General features: G+C 52.5%; 8 protein-coding genes across 8 annotated transcripts; 2 read left to right on the top strand and 6 right to left on the bottom strand.

Moving 5' to 3' along the window:
• Positions 1-500: 500 nt before the first annotated feature.
• On the bottom strand, positions 501-3,620 carry ABOM_001811 (hydantoinase/oxoprolinase; the record flags this gene model as incomplete). Its single annotated transcript, XM_022528941.1, has 3 exons — positions 501-2,887; positions 2,955-3,521; positions 3,584-3,620. The coding sequence occupies 3 exons, from the start codon at positions 3,618-3,620 to the stop codon at positions 501-503; spliced, it is 2,991 nt and encodes a 996-aa protein (XP_022393382.1).
• A 428-nt stretch (positions 3,621-4,048) lies between these two features.
• ABOM_001810 (thioredoxin family protein) lies at positions 4,049-4,488 on the bottom strand (the record flags this gene model as incomplete). The annotated part of the gene is made up of 3 exons (XM_022528940.1): positions 4,049-4,225; positions 4,278-4,337; positions 4,387-4,488. The coding sequence occupies 3 exons, from the start codon at positions 4,486-4,488 to the stop codon at positions 4,049-4,051; spliced, it is 339 nt and encodes a 112-aa protein (XP_022393383.1).
• A 543-nt stretch (positions 4,489-5,031) lies between these two features.
• Positions 5,032-9,138, bottom strand: ABOM_001809 (allantoin permease; the record flags this gene model as incomplete). Its single annotated transcript, XM_022528939.1, has 5 exons — positions 5,032-5,453; positions 5,512-6,183; positions 6,240-6,674; positions 6,735-6,845; positions 7,401-9,138. 5 exons carry the CDS (start codon positions 9,136-9,138, stop codon positions 5,032-5,034), a joined length of 3,378 nt encoding a protein of 1,125 aa, XP_022393464.1.
• A 1,121-nt stretch (positions 9,139-10,259) lies between these two features.
• On the top strand, positions 10,260-11,164 carry ABOM_001808 (peroxidase family protein; the record flags this gene model as incomplete). Its single annotated transcript, XM_022528938.1, has 4 exons — positions 10,260-10,347; positions 10,398-10,635; positions 10,706-10,977; positions 11,034-11,164. 4 exons carry the CDS (start codon positions 10,260-10,262, stop codon positions 11,162-11,164), a joined length of 729 nt encoding a protein of 242 aa, XP_022393463.1.
• Positions 11,165-11,638: 474 nt separating this feature from the next.
• ABOM_001807 (SGNH/GDSL hydrolase family protein) lies at positions 11,639-12,289 on the bottom strand (the record flags this gene model as incomplete). Its single annotated transcript, XM_022528937.1, has 1 exon — positions 11,639-12,289. The coding sequence occupies one exon, from the start codon at positions 12,287-12,289 to the stop codon at positions 11,639-11,641; it is 651 nt and encodes a 216-aa protein (XP_022393406.1).
• Positions 12,290-12,746: 457 nt separating this feature from the next.
• ABOM_001806 (uncharacterized protein) lies at positions 12,747-15,051 on the bottom strand (the record flags this gene model as incomplete). Its single annotated transcript, XM_022528936.1, has 5 exons — positions 12,747-13,361; positions 13,415-13,933; positions 13,994-14,720; positions 14,782-14,910; positions 14,972-15,051. 5 exons carry the CDS (start codon positions 15,049-15,051, stop codon positions 12,747-12,749), a joined length of 2,070 nt encoding a protein of 689 aa, XP_022393397.1.
• A 265-nt stretch (positions 15,052-15,316) lies between these two features.
• On the top strand, positions 15,317-16,561 carry ABOM_001805 (uncharacterized protein; the record flags this gene model as incomplete). The annotated part of the gene is made up of 1 exon (XM_022528935.1): positions 15,317-16,561. The coding sequence occupies one exon, from the start codon at positions 15,317-15,319 to the stop codon at positions 16,559-16,561; it is 1,245 nt and encodes a 414-aa protein (XP_022393405.1).
• Positions 16,562-17,905: 1,344 nt separating this feature from the next.
• Positions 17,906-19,374, bottom strand: ABOM_001804 (uncharacterized protein; the record flags this gene model as incomplete). Its single annotated transcript, XM_022528934.1, has 2 exons — positions 17,906-18,636; positions 18,690-19,374. The coding sequence occupies 2 exons, from the start codon at positions 19,372-19,374 to the stop codon at positions 17,906-17,908; spliced, it is 1,416 nt and encodes a 471-aa protein (XP_022393404.1).
• Between the last annotated feature and the right edge of the window lie 839 nt (positions 19,375-20,213).

The raw sequence follows: 20,213 nt of genomic DNA, 5'->3' as shown, positions 1-20,213 counted from the left end.
GCTCGGACTCGCTTCATGAAAGATACATTGGACTTCAAATATATATATCGATAGGGGCAACATCGCACACATTCGGAATCATCTTCACCGACCTTACCCTTAACTGTAAATATCTACCGGAAATCCTAAAGAGCCATTATGTATATTTCACCTTCCCGGTCTCGTATTTAGTTCAGTCCTATTTTTTTAACTTATTCTTTGTTTCGTGACAGTTTGCCTTGGACTGGGTCATGTGAGGAGTCTTGTCCAATGTTTGGAGGGTTGAGAATATTTGTAATGTTTGGCACTGACATCTTCGGATCAATATCCGCCCGAGCAGTTCTGTACGGAGTACTCCGTAATTCTCTCCATTCTCCACTTCGATCTTCTCGGGTGGATTCTCTCCTTCTCACGTCTATGGTCCATATCGTCTTTATGTGGGGAAATTGTCGTACACAGAGTTGAAAGTATTCATTAACGCTAATATTCACAATTCTATAGGATGATTTGCGGTGCGCGGGCTAATTACCCTCCTTGAACTCATCAATCACACTCCTAGGCTGGAAATACTCGCCCAATGGCTCATATGCGAAATCATATCCATAGCCCTTCGGTCCACCGATCTCGAGACCCCGTTCCGTCTGGGACCAATGTGGAGAGCAGGCCAATCCCAGCACCACCACCTGGTAGCCATACCGGTACTCCGGCACCCCGATTGGCTTGCCGGATTCCTTGTCCAAGATGCAAATGAGGTCCGGCACGCTGGCAATGATCTTCTTCGAGCCGTCGGTGGCATGATGCTCTGCGTAGATATTCTCATTTTTGAACGGGATGCGGATGTGCCCGCCTTGCGCAACCGCAGAGGAGCAATTCTGATTAGCGGTCTGGTCGTCATCCTCGGCGGGGACTTCGGTGATGATGAGCTCGCCGTATGAATGTCCTTTGTATACTGTTTGCTCGATTCCAGAGATCTTGCCTCGGAATAGGACCTTGGCGGACTGGGGGCCTCCGGCTTCAGCAATGATGGCTTCTGGCACGGTGAGAAGCGTACTATATTGAGCAGCTTGGGCAATGGCTCTGCCGATTCTCCATGATAGTGATACCGTATTCAAAATGGCGAATTCCCTCACAGCCGCACCATTTGTCGGGCGAGCTGATAGGCCAACTAAAGAGCCCATTTCGGTCAAGGCAGCACGGAGCACGCGGTCGACCATCTCATCATCACCCGCTCGGGGCATGATGACAGACCTTCCATCGCCGGAGTCAATTGCACAGGGAGTGAGCTCCCCCGGCCGATACACGGCCATTGTAGTCTGCCAGATCATGGGATTGGCGCGGCCCATAAAGTCCGCGTCGATAACGGGGCGGTCGTAGAACCGATCCGAACCCCATTGAAAGGCTTCGAGACCATTGGACCCTCCGATTTCGAGGCCCATCACGGCATCGAAGGACTTGTGACCCATGTAGTGCATGAGCTGGCCGATGGCATCCACCGTTTCATGGGCTTGGAGTCGCTCCACAGTCGTTGCTGGTGATCCCATGCGCCCTCCCCAGTAGACTAGTGCATCGTCCGGCAGGACAGAATGATCAATACACCGGATTTTGTACCCTTGACGGATCATTTCTTGTAGTTGAATGCGGCCAGCGTCTGGACTTCCGCCGCCGCCGCAGCCGAGGACATACGCTCCGTCTGCGATGTAGTTCAGGTCGGTTTCTGTCAGGAGCCACTCGTGCCAGCCAGCCTTCTCGTCGAAGACAACATTCGGCCTGTAGGTAAGATGATCAACGGGATCAACGTCCGGCACTTGAAGGTGTTCCACAGTCCTGGGGCTCTCAACTATCGTATCCTCCTCCACGGGGCCCTCTTCATTGTCAACAAACATGTTCATTGACCTCTCGATATCCAAATCTCCAATCGCCTTGACGACAGTTCTCAACTGATTAGAAATATACGGAATGGGCATGGACTCCACCTCAGCAATAAAGACGCTCTTTTCAACAGCGCCAGCTTGAATAGCTCGTTCAATGGCAGCTTTCTTAGCGTCTTCCACAGCGTCCGTGATGGACTGATTTGCGATGCTAGTTATTTTATCTACCGTTCCACCGACCTTGGCGCATGCTGCTCCCACAGCGTTCGCTACATCAAAGAACGGCGGGTTGATGAGTTTGGAGGCACCCTCTAGCTCTGCAGGGGCCAGTACGGCACCTCCTCCGACAAGGAGCACTGGCAATGGCTCCGGCGAGGTCTTCATGAGGTCAATTGACCGCTCCAAGATCTGCTTGATCCGTGCCTGTGACGCAGATACCAACTCAGGGGCCAGATGTTTCACGGACTCCGCACTACCTACGACACACTGACCACCGGCAACAGCAATATCCGTTGCGGTCAGAGTCTCTCCGCCAAACACAAACCCCTCAGAGAGCAGTCTATGCCCAACGGAGTCTGGACCAACAGTGACAGGCCCTGTCTTTGCGCCGTTCTGCTCATCACGGACAATGGATCCTCCGCCCAGTCCGACAGAGTACAAATGGGGCATGGAATAGTTCACCTTGATTCCCGCTGCTTTCACATAAGCCGAAGCTTGACGTGGCAGCCCAGACGGAAGCAAAACCCCCACATCGGTCGTGGTGCCACCGATATCAACGACAATGGTGGACTTATTAGCCAGATCCTCTCCAGCTAGATATGCGGCGCCGCGCATGGAGTTCGTAGCACCGGAGTTAAACGTTCGGATGGGTGTCTTAGCTGCACTAGTCGCGTCTATGATGGTGCCATCATTCTGTGTGAGAAACAGCGGACACTGCAGATGAAGGGATTTCATCGCACCGCGGAAGCGTCGGATGGTTTGGCGTGCGTATCTCAAGATGGCGCCGTTGAGGATAGCGGCATTTTCCCGTTCCAAGAAACCTATACCGTGTTCGTTAGCATTCCCCTCGCTGGCCCGATTTGTGACCGGGCAGCGTGTCCAACATACCGATATTGGCAATTTCCTTCGAACACACGACGTCCGCCCCCGGAATCTCGCGGGTAATGATCTCCCGCACTGTTTCCTCCTGCTGGAACACCTCATCAATGGGCGAGTAAACACCCGCCACGACGACGGTCGTTAAACCCAGCGCCTTGATGTTCTCACACTCCCGAACGACCTGCGATTCGACGACCGGCGCCTCCTGAGACCCGTCAATATGGAGACCACCATCGATGTACCCGACATATCCATTGATGAGACTGGCCAGTCCAGCTGGCCACTCGGAAAACGGCTTCACATCGCGCAGGAACGACTTTGACAATCGGATAATCGCAACCTTGCTTAGACGGCGGGGGTCTTGCTCCAGCACGGAGTTCAGGAAGGCAGTTGTGCCAATAGTAACGGACGCCACATTTTCCGGAGCGACTTGGGAGTCCCGGAGGACCGTGTTAATAGCTTCTTGGATGCCCGAGGTGACGTCGGGGGACGTTGGGGCCTTGTGAGATGAAAGAATACCACGAGAGGATGCGTCTCGCTGTCCCAGGTCAATTAGCACCGCGTCGGTGTTTGTTCCTAACGGACGTGAGCGGATCCTGCATGAATATACAAGGCAGTGTACGAAGCTGCTGTCTTACCACCGACGTCCACGCCGATCCGCACTGACTGCACCATGCTACAAAATCTACCCAATACGGTAGCTTAACTCTCTAGCGATTGAGTAGATCACTAAGCTCCGACTGCAGCGCACTCTCGCAGTGTTGCCACCTATTATATCGTTAGTCAGCGTACGATGCCGATTGTAATGCGTTGATCGCGCAACTTGGGCCTTGCCGCTATCTCAACGTCCCCGGAAGGAAATGTCGCCGAGGATCGGGAGAGTCGCCCTAAAAAGTCCCACAATCCCGATGGTTTAATTCTTCTGCGTCCCAGGAAAAGCAAACACGACAAGCCCCTAAGCGCAGTAGCCTTGGATTACCTGCAGAAATAATCCCTGTCAATTTTAATCTGGCATGCATCACATTGGATATTCAAAGACCAAAAATGCACTAAATTCAATACAATGCTCCCAAGCGGATAGATAACATGAACCACATTAAAACTCAAGCCACCACCGTCTTCAGGTAATACTCCAACGACTCCAACGGCTTTCTAGAAGGAGGATTTGGCACTCGGTCTCGCCAGATCTCTTCGCCATCTTTGTACACGACCAACGTTGGCCACCAGGTGACCTCCGCTCTCTTCTGCACTTCGGATCCGACTTCGTCGAAGCCGTTGACCTGTAGCCTTTCCATTAGACATGGCAGACATAGCATGATTGCGGCGGTATACCTTGTAGAAGCGTACGCTGCTTTGGTCGTCGGCGATCTTGCTGTATAAAGGTGCGATTACCTTCCGGACCGATTAGCATCCTGAACGTCCAGAGGTCGGAGGTTCTTACATGACAAGGACCGCAGTGAGGAGCGTAAAAGTCCAAGACCGCAAGACCTGGCTTCGCCAGCTCGGCCTCGTACTCAGCAAGAGAGTGGATTTCGGCAATCATGATGGTTGTTGTGGTAAATAATCGTGATATCTAGATCGATGACAGGAGTTCGCCCGGTAGGACTGATTATATATGTGGAGACCCTTCGACCGTTACGCCACCATCGCCAATGGCAAGTTGCCCTAGTCTGGCCCTATCCAAGATCTTCTCACATATCCTGATCACTCTGCTTGGTCTTAATCCAAGAAACAGGCCCATGGGCCCACTAAGAAACGCTAGAATCCCAACCGAAGCAGTGGTGGATCCATCTCGGTGAAGTCGGGAAGTTAGCCTAACCATCAACTGGTACATCTGTGCCGCAACTGCCGTCTGGTTGCCAGATGTATACGTACTACACGGTCGGGGATGTTCTGCAAAAAGGAAGGACACCGGGTGTCAAATCACATTATGACATGTATTAAGCGGGAGTTATTAATTACTACAAAGAATGAAAAATTTTTTCTTGGAGCAGGGAGACGAGGCCCATCCGTTACCAGGTCGGGACAACCAAAGGTACCCCCCGGTTCAACCCACAACATTCGCCATGGGAGGACCAGAGCCAGTCTACCGATGTCCGCCCTTCTCCATCGCGGTGATGGTCTCGCTCTGCATCTCGTCCGACCGCTCGCTATACATTGGGTCTTGAAATTCCGGCTCATCCACCGCCCCAATACCCGCCGGGGGACTGAGATAGCAGAGACCAGCATGCAGCACGAACGACGCAAAGAATCCCGCGATGGGCCACAGGTAGAATGTATACGTCAAGCCAATCGGGATGCCTGTGTTGTGTGGATTTAATGCGGCGAGACCAGGGATACTGGGCGCAAATCCAACCAACCAGGCCGTGAACGCACGCCAGTTGAAGCCGCCCTCGAACCAGTAGATGCTGCTCGCATCGGCGCGGTAGAGGTCGGACAGCTTCAGCTTTTGCTTGCGAACGACGTAGTAGTCGGCGACCATGGTGCCCATGAGTGGGAACAGGATGACTAGCCGCGGTTAGCGTGGGATGGACTCAAGGGGTGTATCACGCCCGAGAAAACTCACCTCCGAAGCTGTTCAGCGTGTTGGTGAAAATGGCCCCGTTGGCGATGATCTGCCACGGGTTGATCACCACGGAAATTGCAGCTAACAGGTACGATCCACGACGGATGTTGAAGTACCGGGGGTACAGGCCGGCGATGTCCATGCCGCCTGAGACGCCGTTCTCGATGGAGTTCATGGCCATGATGCTCGATGTTAACCCGAACGCGACGAAGAATGCCGCCGCTCGCATGGCCGGGTTATGGTACTGATTGTCCAGCCACATTTGCAGAATATTGGGTGGATTCCACAGACCCAGTTCGTTCACGTCGCCGTACATCTTCGCCGCAGCAGCCGTGCCAAAAATTCCCAGGATGGGAACAACGTTCCCGGATATCAGGAACGAGAAGAGCTGGCCTTTGACCTGAGCCCCCGGTCGTCGGGCGAAACGCGAGAAATCGCTGTGACTCGCCATGCCGACCGCGTTGCCAGAGAACACGACGGCGAAACCGTGGATGAAGGTCCATCCCAGGTTGTCTGTTCGCTGGGACGTTTGGAGGGTTCCCAGGGAGCCACCCCGGGCACCGGCAATGAGGCCGATCGCCAGTCCCAGAATGACGAGTAAGTTGATACTGGCGATAAGCTTAAAGGGCTTCTTCAGCTTGTCCGGGGGCACCCACAAGAGTGCGAGCGAGACTGTCCCTCGTCAGATCCCCATGTTGCGGGCGCGAATAAGAGGAAGGCACACTAACTGATATTAAAGATGACATATCCGACGAACTGCTTGGTGGTCATATGCGTCGACTCCGGCAGTGTGTTCTCCATATGATGGTAGCCGGAAAAGATCGTCGACAGGATAATCGCCACCAGCTGGCCGCCCGTAAACGCCTGGACACCATACCAAATAATGCAGAGGAAAATGCGCAGAATGACCGGCACATACGATCCCCACATTCCAAACACGGACCGGGAGTTGACCGTGAAGCCAATGTGCCAGACTCCACCGGGCCATCCGACGCAGAACACCACGGCGGTCTGGAGGAATTTCGTAATGATGTTGCAGAGAATGGATTGCCAGACATTCAGACCGAGGCTGAGGAGCGACGAGGTGATTTGCCAGCCGAACGTGGTGAAGAAGACGGTGCTCCATAGATAGAGAAAGTCCCAGCTGGACCAGGTCGTACGATCTGTGCTTGAGGGTTAGAAGCCGTATCGACCCTTGTTCGCATCTCCAACGTTAAGCGTACCTGCAGGCAAAGGAATCAGATCCCTGTTTCTCCACTGATCGGGGTCGCCGCTGAGTTGCAGCGTGCGGTGCAGCCTGCTGCTGCGCCGGAGAAGCGACCCATGCTGTGCCTCTTGTTTTTAATTAATAATAGTTTTATTTAGCTCGTCCTCATGCCACTTTTATTCCCCACCCCGGTTGTCCCCTTGAATCACTCGATTACTTCAATCGCGATGACTTTATATGGCCCCGTTGAAGTGCCGGCGAGCTTGGCTTCCCGTTCATACGTGGCTTCGATCACGTCTTCGACTGGCGGGGATTGTTGAGGATGGGAAAGGGAGAGACGGTCTGGCTAGGCTGCTAAAGTTGCTAAAACTACTAAAGTTACGCGACGCTGTTGATCGCTTTAACGGGTAACGTCCCCGACGTCCTGGTTTTCCGGTCTTTTCACAAAAGTCCTGGCACAATATGGCACAATATGGCACGGTCCCAATGGTTTTCTGAGGGCTGAAGATTGCATCGAGTACTTCTGGGATCGCTCGATCGGATTGCATTTGAATTCTAATTTCTTACGTCTATTTTTCTTACCTAATCTGCATGGTTAGTTAGTTAATATCCATCACGCTAACTAACTAACAAAAAGTCCCCACAGGCACTAAAGTCTCTCTAGTGCCACTCTTTCGTCAACCGGCCATATCGCGATTCACATGTAATAACCCTTGAACCCCCTCAAAGTCGATATTACAAGTCCAGCCGTCATCCTCCGGTAAGGTCTGTGTCGTTGTCTGCACCTTCAAGACCTCGCTGGCCACCTTCTGCAGCTCCTGCAGCGCGGATTGCCCTAAGGGCCAATGTTTACTGAACGACTTCAACACCCCGATCGCCAAGTACATGGAGTCATAGCACTCCGTGATGTCGATATTCTCGTCTTGACTCCGCTTGGATAATGCCGACAGCTGCACGATCGCGGCGCTCAGCAGCGCACAGATAAACAGCGGCGTGTGTTTGATCACCGGCAGCCGCAAGGCCGCCAGGTTGAAGATCCACTTGGACGCGACAATCGCTTTCAGCCCGTGCAGACGTTGGGACGTCGTCGGCGACACATGGGGTTCGTTCTGCGCGCACGCGATGTCCGGATTCGGGAGCATGGAGATGAGATCGCTGCGCGGGAAATGCAAGAACATGCTGGCGTATTGCACGATCATGTACGCCTGGAAGAGCATCTCGTCGCCTTTGCCGTCCGGTTGCAGGATATCTCCCTTCCCGTCCGGGAGATGATGGATCCAGCCGGCGATGGCGTGGTCCACGGCGTGGACCTGCGACGGACGCATGTTGGAGTCAGGCTCGGTCAGGGTGAGCACGTTCACGAAGATGCGAACGGCCTCGATGCGATATGAGTACGAGGAGAACTCGACACTGTTGGGGTTGAAGATCCTCTTGTCAAACTGGGTCAGTGACACGAGGTTGGAGGGGTCGGGGATGGTGAGATTCTCATAGTCGGTCTCCTCGCAGGGGAGGAGGACGTCGGAGAAATAGGTCGCGCGTGTGAATCGCTGATGTCGGTAGAGACCGGAGAGAATGCCTTCGCTGAAGACAAGCTCCCACCAGGTCCGCCGCAGGCTCTCCTCGAGCATGTGGTTCTGGTTCCCATGCTGCACGGCGAAGCTGGCGCAGTCCATGCCGAGTTGAATGGCCAGGTCGGTTGCCGCTTGGAAGATCGTGAACGAGTCCATGAGTTCGTATCGCGCGTGGATCGCCAGGGCGCAGATCAAGCGGGCCTGGACCATCTCCGGCGTCTGCGGGCTATTACTGCTCATGATGGCCTGGATGGTTTCCTCTCGCGTCTGCCAATCGACCGGGGACGATGCATAGTGGCTGCCGACAAACTGCACCGCCGCCTGCAGATAGTCCGGGTACCCCTGCGTGGCGTACAGGGAGTGCGGGAGGAGGATGGGATGCGCGGGGTGAAAGTTGCTGAAGTAGTAGTTGACCAGGCGTTCATTGTAATGGAGGCGAGATGAGGTGGTGGCCGCGGTGGTGAAGCTGGTCAACGGGGAGGTCGTCGAGGCCGGACCAGGAGCGAGGTTCACCGGCTGCGACACCTCCCCTGGTGCCGGGGTGTCAGCGAGTGAGAGAGGCAGAGCGGTATTCGGAGTAGCAGGGAGAAAGGAGGATCGGGGGGTCTGGATGGCAAAAGTCGAGATATGCTGAGAGACCGAGTCCAGCTCGGGTCGGTTTTTGGGCGGGCGCTGGCCACGCCGCGAGGGGATGTACGTGCAGCTAGACCCCGCGGACAAGCACCGCGAGCACTGGGGATAGCCGGAATTGCATTTCAGACGTTTTTGTCGACATTGCGTACAGGCCACTGCGGCCCGTGCGGGATGGTGGACCGCAGGTGATGCTGGTTGAGCGGGTGAATCTGTCATGGTTTGTGGGAAGCTGTGGGAACGTTCCGGTCGGGGAAGTGGAGGAGGTCGGCGTTGTCCCTTCACCACGATGGCGTGTGCGGACTGGGTAAAACTCGGTTTTCTTTCGTATCGCCTGGGCCGATAATATTAGCCCCATCTCGTCCATCTTCACGACACTAGTGTCTTCATAGCGCAGGAACTAGTCGCAGTCTGGTAAGGTGGATGTAACCAAAGCCTGAGGGATTGTCAGAGATTACCCCCGTCGATCAAAGGACAGACATCAGACACGGTTGACAAAGGCAGTAGAAGAGCAAGCAATACAAAGAGCGAACGACAAGCACCTTGTTTCTGAATGGCTTTGTCGATCTCATGAACCTCGGTACTCTGATGTGGCAGGGCTTGGCATCCTCTTAGGGCATCCGGCATCACCGGATCTGAACGTGGCAATACTATCCATGTTAATACAGAGTCTGGAGCAAACAAGATCCATGAGATGTGCTCGTACCTGAGCTGTCCAATTAAGAAATAGTAAAAAGATCCCAAGGTCTCCGAGTGGTCGCTGAGAATATCCTGGTACGTCGGTCTTGGCACGAGTTGCTCCAAAAGATGCGTTGTAGATATTACCGCCCGACGTTAGTTACTTCCATATCAATATTGGTCAGATAGTTTGCTGGTCGCCGCTAGGGATGCCAAAGATGTGCGGTAGGAACAAGCTTAGCTTGCTTTTATGACGTTTGATCAGTTATCTTGCATCGCAATGGAAACCCACAAACCATATGCGTGACCCAGTCTGAATACCGGCTCACCGTTATGACAGCATATCCTGCAGTACTTTGTGGCATATGTGCATTGGAGGCTGGCGATCAAGGAGCAATGTGACAGCCAGGGTCGATATTGCATCTGCGTGGGTCCAGATTCCTGCTTTCTTTTTTTGTCCTTGTGACAAATCTCAACAATGCGGTGCTTGCAGGATTATTGCATATTCCAAGAATGTGCCTTTCCTCCTTACTGCATGCATAGGCCAATGAGATAGGCTGAATATGTCAACTGCTCCCATTCCCGGTTCTGCGGCTGGGAATATATATCTACGTGTAAAGTCCGCCCAAACATTGCGGCGAAAGACCACACACAACATCAAGATGAGGTTGTTTCTCCTAGCGTTCTCTGCGGCGCTTGCCAGCGCTATACCCCAAGAAATACCTTGGTCACCCCCTGGACCGGACGACGGTAAGCTCAGGTGTAGTAGATGGCTACGATTCTAGGCTAAAGACCAACAGTGCGCAGTCCGTGTCCCGTGCTGAATGCACTTGCTAATCATAACATCCTCCAACACGACGGGAAAGATATTACGCAGCAAGATACATTTCGCGCAATGGACGCGTTGCATGTAGATAAAGGGCTTTCCGACATACTTTTCGCCGCAGCATTGAAGACGAACCTGACCCCCAATGCCACTACATTTTCTCTTAACGATTTGGATCATCACAACATCATCGAGCATGATGGCAGTCTGAGGTATGTGAGGATCCTGCGTGAACACCATCGCCCAACCTAATGAGGAACCATAACCATCGGACGATTTTAGCCGCGGAGACTTCTACTTCGGAGACAACCATTCCTTCAACCAGACCCTCTTCGACCAAGCAAAGTCCTACTGGACCCAACCTTTAATCGACCTGCATTCAGGAGCGAGAGCCCGTCTCGCACGGATAAACACGTCCAAGGCCACCAACCCTACATTTGACCTCTCGGGATCACGCCTGCGTTTCAGCTATGCACAGACAGCCACATATATCCTTGTGTTCGGGGACAAGGTCTCGGCAACTGCCAACACATCTTGGATTGAGTATCTTTTCGGTATGTATTCGACGTCCTTCAGAATCTTGCTCACATCTAATATATCTTTTGCTTAGAAAAGGAACGTCTTCCCGTCGAGCTTGGGTGGGAAAGGAGGGAAACCCTTATAACGACAACCGACCTTGATAATATGATCGAGAGGTTTATGGAAGCTACTCGGGAAGTTGAGAACTCACAGGAGGCATGAGGAAGGGAAATAAATGACGGTCGCAAATAGTTGAATTGGAATGAGAGGCATATACGGTATTGATTGTCGTTCGATTGGAATCGCAAGGTCGTGTTTATAGGTTTGGCGATTCTGACATTTTCCTGGTATACATGACATGGTATCAGCTCGGACGGCTCCGGGCGCCCGGTGTTGGTTCACACATACTTGATCAGACGGGCATGTTTGCGTATCTTGTCCCAAATATCTCCAATCTAATACCTCGGAGGTGATTTTGTAGTCTGATCCTGTCTTTGGATATGGACCCCTCATAGGGTATTCTCATTTCCACATGGCAGAGACGTCTAGAATGTCCGCTCCTCGATTGATTACTTTAATGTGGAACGATTTTTGTCGCGCACTCGACCAGACAGTCCGGACTGTAGTCTAGCTAGTTGTAACAGATACAACTAAGACTTCATGCAAACAGTTGAATCACAAAGATGCTCTGGTAAACTACACTCCAGTGCCATTCGGCCCCACTACCAAGCCCTTCTGCAGGGCCCTCTGGATCCCATTAAACCAAAGCATGGCCAATGTGTCGTATCCCTGGTCATTAGGGTGAATGCCATCAACCAGACTCTCAACGCGAGGCCCATCATTATAAAGGTCCACAAGAACAATCCTCCGCTGCAAGGTCGCCTTCTGCTCGGCCAGAGTGCGGAACCGGTCATTGACGTGCATGACTCGCTCGTTCACCTGCTTATCCGAGTTGACCAGGAGAGTAGAGAGAAGGACGGTCGAGTTCGGCGACACATGCCAGATATACTCCAACAGATTGTTCATTCGTTCCCCCGCCTGGTCGACTCTAAAGGCCTGGATACAGTCATTGGAGCCCGCGTTGACGGTTAATAGATTGGGCATCAAACGCCCGACCGACTTCATAGCCTTGTTTGTGATCTCGTCGATTCTGTTTCCGCGCCACCCCTCATGGTCGTTATTGGGCATTGAGCCTGTCCTGCGCGATCCGACCATGCAGACTTCAAAGTTCTGCGCTTGAAGAAGCTCAAGCAGTGCTTTTCTGTACCCCGTGCCGTGGGACGAGCCAACTCCTTTGGTCACCGATCCGCCCAGTGGCATTAGGCGCAGTGGTACGCGGGCAGACATGACGGCCGAAGAGCGAGATGCTTCTGCTGGAAATGATCATAGAAATTTGATGTGTGTACAAGTCAGGGAAAAGAAAGGAGAAAGGAGAAAGAACGCTTGGAAGCCAGATGAGATTGAAATAAAACGGGTTCGGCGAATCGCTTAGCGGCCGAGCCCGCATAGAGAAGTATAGTGTCATAAATCGATTTATGATCTATGAAATTACCATTCCTTTATATGGGGTTTAACCGGTATGCTCCGTATTAACCACATATTTTTAACCCATCTACATACACCGGTGCAACAACTGCTACGTGATACAGATGGTAGGGCTACCATCGACCATATGGCGGCCGTGGCATTAGAGGCTGCACTGACTAGCGGCTAGAGCAAAGAACATTGTGTTCCGTGGAGTTTGCGGATGGCTTGCATCAATGCTAAAGTTTCGTTTCTTCGGTGACGTTAAGACACTCATATATCAACCTACATTGCCGAAGTCAGGCCCGTAGCGCCCCGGCGACCAACTGTCTCTGATAGCGTCTTCGAGAAACTGCACATCGAGCGCCGGCTGAGATAGGAGCTGTTGAAGCGATGAATCGGTCTGCAGGAGACCACCGCGCGGCATAGCCGGGGCTAGCTGAGATGGTGACGGTGCCGCATTTCCGGGTACACTAGAGCTCTCAGACAGCATCATGCGCTTTGCATGCGCTGTCAGGGCAGCCTCAATGACCTCAACGTGGTGGCAATATTCCTGGGCGACACAATTCCCGGCGTCTTTCAGCTCAGCCAAAAGCCGTGAAGCTTCTTCAAACGAGTCGCGGTCGCCCTGGTTATCCTGTCCCTCCAGAATGCTCGAAATAGCCAGGATGGTCAGGGATGAAAACAGATAACGCGTGAAGAAGCAATCAAAAGTGACAAACAGGCCGTCGATCCAGGACTGGGATAGGAGCTGGACAGAGTGCCGTGCACACCGAATGCAGGCTTCTGATAATGCCGAGGCACTGGTGGGGAGCTCAGATGTTGCCCATGATGAGTCGGTGACCTGCATTCGCAGGCTGTGTAAAAGCACTGGACGAGTGGCAAGAATGACGCACTACAAAATCTCAGCAAAAGAGGAGTAGATTGATAGAATAGGGGAGAACATACCTGGTAGAAGGACAAGTGAAGCGAGACAGTTTTCAAATCATTTACAGCGCCCGGCGTATGGTCGACCTGCAGGCGAGGCGGTAGCTGCTCAACCCAGGCCAGTAGATCCTGCAGTACCTGGTGCACTCGGGCTGCAATTTGTATGTCTTGTCGTTGGGATCGGAAGCTATAGATCGATTGGACAACGCCAGTCAGAAGACGGGCCAGCTGGATGCTGGCCGAATGGTACACACAATCCGAGTCCTCGTCAAGGAGCGAGCCAGTCAAATGTGAGCCTGGAATATCCACTTCGACATCCTCATCCTGGATCGCCACTGGGTGGCCGAGCTGAGCGGCCCACATGCGATCGAACATGTACGCCGTCCAGAATAATCGCTGTCGATGCCCCCGGGCGCTCATATCGGACAACTGGGGCCCTGGGATGTTCAGATGGAGGCCCGTCACAATAGCGGAGCGCATGGCTATCCCAGACAGGACGTACGCGCTGTACCTTCGGTTAAGGGCTAATGAGTAGATAGACTTAGAAGTCGGCAGGTGTTAGCTAGCAGCCGACCAGATACGGATCAGACAAGTACTTACAAGGAGAAGTAGGGTTTCAATTGTCTCCATGTCTGGTCGTTCATTCAGGTAGCCCAGCATCTTAGATGCCTGGGCAAAGTACGACATGCCCGGGTAGCCCTGTGTCGCGGCAGCGCGCGTTGCATACAGCTCCCCAAGGGCGAAGAGTGCCCAACACTTGCAGTAGAGAGCGGGACCAGCCGCTGCAGGATCCAGAAATATCCGGGCTAGGCCCTCGCGAGCCACGTCGCGAGAGACCATATAAGGGCAGCGGCTAATGTACTTCAAGGCTGCCTCAACGAGGAAGCGGGCGCGGGAATGACCAGGCCACGGTACGGTAGATTCAACAAGAGCCATCAACGCTTTGTCGTTGGCGTAATCAAGACGAAGCAGATGTGAGGGCTGGGGAGCATGCGGGTCGGAAATGACCTGGCGAAATCGAGTTGCGAACACAGTGTCGGCGGTCTCGCTGTTGAGGATGGGAGTGCGAAAGATGTTACTATTGTCAAACCACGGGCTGTCATTCGCATTTGATTGCACGTTTGTCCTTCGGTCGATCTGCACGTCTGCCTCTTCAGTCGGTACCGGAGGCGTTGGCTCTTGTTGTCTCTCCTCCAGCCCCGACAGCCTTGACACTGGACATTGCGGTACATCAGATGTTTGGCCTAGTGACCGGCTATTCTGCAACGGTGAAGACTTGAGTTGTCGCTTCAGGTGATTGATCTCTTTGTAGAGTCCATCAATGAAACTATACCATATCTGTTAGTGATGAGTGCCACTAACAGAGGAAGGGGCTACTACAGGAGTACCTTTGAGGAACCTTGACCGTTCGATTCCGCCGTGGATACGAGCAGTCCGTCCCTTGTTCGGCCAGGGCACAGCTTTGGCATGGCTGGCTGCCTGAGCATTTGATCTTCTTGGCGTGGCAGCGGTGGCAACTGTCGTGTGTCAGCATAAGGATGCAGCCTCCCACAACCCATTCTCGCTCGTGGGCCTCACGCGATGACTTTGTTCGATGAAAAGGGGTGTTTGAGCTTCGCCGAATGGGCTCTCGGAGAATCTGGTGTAGTCTGCTCCATGACTCGAGCTCGAGTGATGCTGAGAACCTCATCCAAGGTGGGCCGGCGAAGGTAAAGAAGCCGGAAGCCGGGGGAAATTGTGGGTCTTTTAAATGGGTCTTTCTCGGTCTTCAGTCATAGTCCCGAGGATTCAAATACCTTATATCAGTATTGATCTATGCACGTCGAAAAGAGTCGTATCAACGGGGGTATAAATCACCTCTACCAAGGTAGTAAGTAGAAGGTCTGTGCCTGTTCAACCTCACTATTATATTTGTACTCCAAAATGGCCTTCTTCCACCACGCTAACGCCTCCCGCTTCAGTATCCAGGCTCAAACGGAGGCCGCTACTTGCATGAAGAATCTCTCCAACTGGACACCTGCTCTCGCTGAGATTCGCACATGGCCTGAATATTTGCCACAGCCGCTCCGGACACTCCCCGGTTTGGCGCACAAACTGGGGATCAACCAGCTATTTGTCAAGGATGAAAGTAAGCGCTTTGGTGCAGATGTTGGCTCTTTCAAGGCCCTGGGCGCCCCGTATGCTGTCTACCAGATCCTGGCAGACGAGGTTTTTGCAAAGACAGGGACTCGGCCTTCATCGGCCGAGCTGCGCACTCCCACATATCACGACATTACCAAGCGTGTAACGGTGTGCGTTGCGACCGATGGTAACCAGGGCCGTGGGCTGGCATATGGCGCCCAGGTCTTTGGTTGCCGGTGCGTTGACTATATCCACAGCCACGTCAGCGAAGGCCGTGCAGACAAGATGAAAGAGCTGGGTGCAGTAGTAATTCGGGTTGACGGGGAGTACGAAGCCTCTGTTTCTCGGGCGAAGGAGGACGCTCGCATGAATGGCTGGTTTTTTGTGAGCAGCACATCCTGGTCCGACTTTGATAATGATATTCCACAGCATGTTATGAATGCCTACATGGTCGTCCTGGAGGAGGCAGTGAGCGCGATTCCCATGTTAGACCGTATTACCCACGTCCTTGTATGCGGTGGTGTTGGGAGTATTGCTGCAGCCATTTTCCAGGGTTTCTACACTCGCATTCGTGGCAATCGCTTATCCAACGCGCCACGTTTTATTGTCGTTGAGCCATGCGAGGCAGACTGCCTCCTGCAGAGCGCAAAGGCCGGCGAGGTACGCAAATCGGAAGGGTCGCTTCACACACTCATGGCCGGTCTGGCCTGTCGCGCGCCTTCGCCGGCCGCATGGAAAGTGCTTCACTGGCTTGCGAGCGACTTTGTCGCGGTCCCGGATACGGTGGCGGTAGACGGTATGAAGACATTAGCCAGTAGCTGTGAGGGCGACATTCCTGTGGTATGCGGCGAGTCTTCCGCGGCCAGTATGGGTGTCTTGCTTGCATCCAGCACGGACCCGACTGTGCGTAAGAAGCTCGGGTTAGATGCGAACAGTCAGGTCTTGCTGTTCGCATTGGAGGGCGCCACAGATCCCCAGATATTTGCGTCGCTAGTTGGCACGTCGCCAGCGGCGGTATTTAAGGCCCAGGAACGCTTCGCGGTCTAGTTTATCTGTTCGGGCAATAGTTGTATATAATGCATAGCGACGTATGTTATGACACTTCTCTAAGAAATCATTCGTCTCTTGTCGAGTCCGTTAACCTGATCGACCCAATCTAGCCATGCCGGGCAGTAATTACGCAGGAAATAGTAAAACGCTAGAGTATCATTAAGAATAAGGACCTATATTCATGAACCTTCTCCGGGGTACCTGGCCTGTGCACTAACTGCAATCTAGTGTATGAATCATTTGGTGAGCTCGGCGTTCCGTTGACGACCCCGAAACCACATCCGGACGCTAGCTTTAACGCCGAAACAAACGATAATCAAGAGCCCAGCGACTGCTCAACCCAACCTGTTTCGGGGGCCTGTACCCCCTCCCCTTAACATAGTACATGCGTCTAGGATTTCCAAGTCTTGTTGGTGTGCTGATCCCTGGCGCTGGTTCCTACTTACATCGTCTATACTTCGGGGGTCGTCGGCATTGACCCTACAAACCAGCATTCAATTTTCAGAACGACACGAGACCAAACCCTACCTTCAGTTGTGTAATTGCTTTTGCTGTGAAGAAGAGGTCCGGTATCATGGTAGGTACTATGCTCCAGCAGCATCTCCCACGTTCTGGACGGTGCTGGGAGCTCCGTTGGAAGGATTGTAAGTCCATTCATAGGAATGAAAACACGTTCTTCAGAGCTAATGAAGAGAGAAAGTTTAAAGTCCCCATTTTCATTGATAGAATGACAAACTATGCTTCTATCAACAAATGATGCCTTACTGTATTTGATCGGGGGATCCTGCCGGTAAGGTCTCCACCGTCACATCACCCTCTGTCTTGCAATATCATGCTAAGAGATATCTCTCCTTTCTCCGGTACAGCCGTGGAAACTAAGGTCATGGCTGATTTACAGAGTCAATAAAGAACATTTAAGATAGCATCAGAATACAACCGGATTTACAAGGCTACTTAGAAGAAAGACTGATGATATATGGCCATGTGGGTATTGCAGGAAATACATAGAGACAGGCCTATGTTGAGGTGCTCTAGTTCATATCATGCATTATGAATAGCATCATTAAAGAAACATGTATGGGCATAGATGCTAAGCAAACAGTCACTCCAACATTTCACATTTCAAATGGCCAGTTATGGATCAGGCAACGCGTACGGGATGACATTATGGTGGATCTAGGCCTTAGAAACTAAACCTCGTGCGTACGCGGCAATGGGATACACACGATTGAACTACAATTTATTGAGTACTTCTTTTTTTCCTCTGGGAACAACAAAAAGGTATATCTCTCTATGACAAAATGAATCCTGAACGGTTGAACTAGACATAACTGATAGTGGCTACTTCAGGAGCTCCTCCATCCTCAATCCTAGCTCGTGGCTCACGGTCTCTAGACTTTGCTGTTGAACATCGACGTACCACTGATCAAGGCCCGAAACCTTCATACCAAGAGCTCGCTCAAAGCCCTCTTGATCTGGTAAAGAGTTATGTAGGCATAGTAATCCATCGGATTGATTGTCGGCTTGGAGGTTCGACTGGAAGATTCCAGCCGCGGAAAAAGGCAGAAAGTCTTCGTATGTCAGAGGCAACGCTTCCAGCACCCCATCAGCAATGAGCCTTCCCAATAACGAACCATGACTTGCATCTTTATCAAAGGTTGCCTCAGGTTTGATGTTTCTCGCAACACGAAATTCAACGTATATAAGTCCCTGACTTCGGAGCTCGGTCCAGGTGTCGGGATATCGCTGGAAGACTTGAAGGATGAGAGCATCAGCCTCCTCGGAACTGACACCAGCTGATTTGTCTTGACTGTCGCGCAGAAGCCTATCATACAGGGCCTGGCCCTTGGGTGTCACGGCGGCGCCGCGTTGCTCAATTTCTCCAAATCGCGCCCTGTGGCTGGCTTTGACTAGCTTGTCCTGGGGCTGGGCTGTACTCCCCCTGAAATGGACTGTCTCGTCTAGAGCGAGGAAGCTCGTCTGCCGTAGCAAAATGGGACAATCCCGAGCCGGTGGTCCCTCGATATGCGCTTTGACAGCCATGCCGGCCGCCCTCATTGCTGACTGGACGGCTGTGATGTCCAACGTCCGTGGTGTGAGATGATTGATGTGGGCACTCTGGAACGATGCAATATCAGCCAGGATCGGATGCTCGGCCTCAGGATCTTGTATTCATCGAATGTGGCCGCTGCGATGGACTGCCAACTAAATGTGGGCAAAGCCTCTATGATAAAGGTCTTGGATTGGTCCTCAGTCAGTCGCCCGTCCTGTGCTTCAGCAACAGCGAGTATTTGAATCAATGCGTCGCTGAAGATGTTCCGTTTGTCCAGCAACTGCATTGAGAGTTGACGCGCCTGCTCCGAGGCAAGCAGCTCAGGCCGCAGGAGAGTAGTGAACACCCGAAAGGGGTTGCGGTCGAGAGCGGCGAGCGTCATTGGGCGAAAGCACGTCGCATGCATAGGTAAGCCAGCCATAGAGAGGTCATAGTATCCGATTGGATGCATTCCTAAGACGGTAAAGATTCTCTTCATGATGCGGAGCTCGTGCGCTGTGCCCAGACGAATCGCACCGTGTCGCTCCAGGGTTAAGCGCTCAGAACTGGCTGAGATGCCAGCTGCATCACCGGGTTGGCCGTTCTCGTTGATTCCCCGTAGAACTCGCATGTTGACGTCGCGTACTATCTCAATCAAGTCGCCGTACAACGGCACCTCTGTGCGATACATAGTCGACATGGCCGTAGCAAACCGAGTGCGTAGGACATCACTGTCAACGTACATCGCAGCACGCGTTTCGGCCGCGATTAAAGTCATGATGCTAGAAGATGAGACAGACGACAATCACGCAGTCAAGAACTGCTGGCGTGTTGGCGTAGTTCGAGTATACAGTGACCGAGCCACGTGTCCCTAGGACTCCTTATATTAATCAAAGCGAGCAACCCAGGGTTTACCGACAAACTGCATGTAGATTCTGTCATCATTGGTCGTTGGATCATGAATTGGCCAAGAAACGTTGCACGGCGCCCTGCCTTTCCGCCGACGGCCGCCACGACCTTTGCCGAGAGCGTGAATGAGACAACCGTTTACATATTTTCAAAGTGGAATAGAAGCCTCATGGTGGCTTTGTGGAGAATTTTGAAACCCCTCCTTACTCTCTGAGTGCTGAAGCCAAGGCGAAGCTTTATCCGTGAAGGCTAACCTAGCATATGTTTGAAGACATCTCCAGAATTTCAGCAAGTCTATTACCAGTATCAACCCCATTCAAGATCAGTTGGCTGTTTAATAGAGCTGCGGTAATCTCCTTCTGGCGCTCTATCTTTCGCCTCTAGATTACAAAGACGTTACTATCTCCTGCATCCGTTCTTTCGCCATTAGGGCCGTTATAATATATAGAATGATTCTTCAGATATCTAAGCTGTCTGTATCCGGCTATTGTCATCCTATAATATTATGCCTTGTGTGTCCACCCTCGATGGGTGCGCTGGGCAGGCATCTGTGGCAACTACCAGGCGGCAACAAGCCAGACGTTCCAGGAGATGGGAGACAGCACCACGAAAGAGAGATGAGATGGATTGACATTGCTCCCAGCATGTTGAGTCCGCCTTATCGAATCAATCATATTAAAGCAGCACAAAGACGGCGACACGGCCGTC

Source organism: Aspergillus bombycis (genome assembly GCF_001792695.1).
Source record: "Aspergillus bombycis strain NRRL26010 chromosome Unknown contig00007, whole genome shotgun sequence".
Classification (NCBI taxonomy): domain Eukaryota; kingdom Fungi; phylum Ascomycota; class Eurotiomycetes; order Eurotiales; family Aspergillaceae; genus Aspergillus; species Aspergillus bombycis.
Note: the sequence above shows the minus strand (reverse complement) of the source record. Positions and strands in the feature narration are given on the sequence as shown.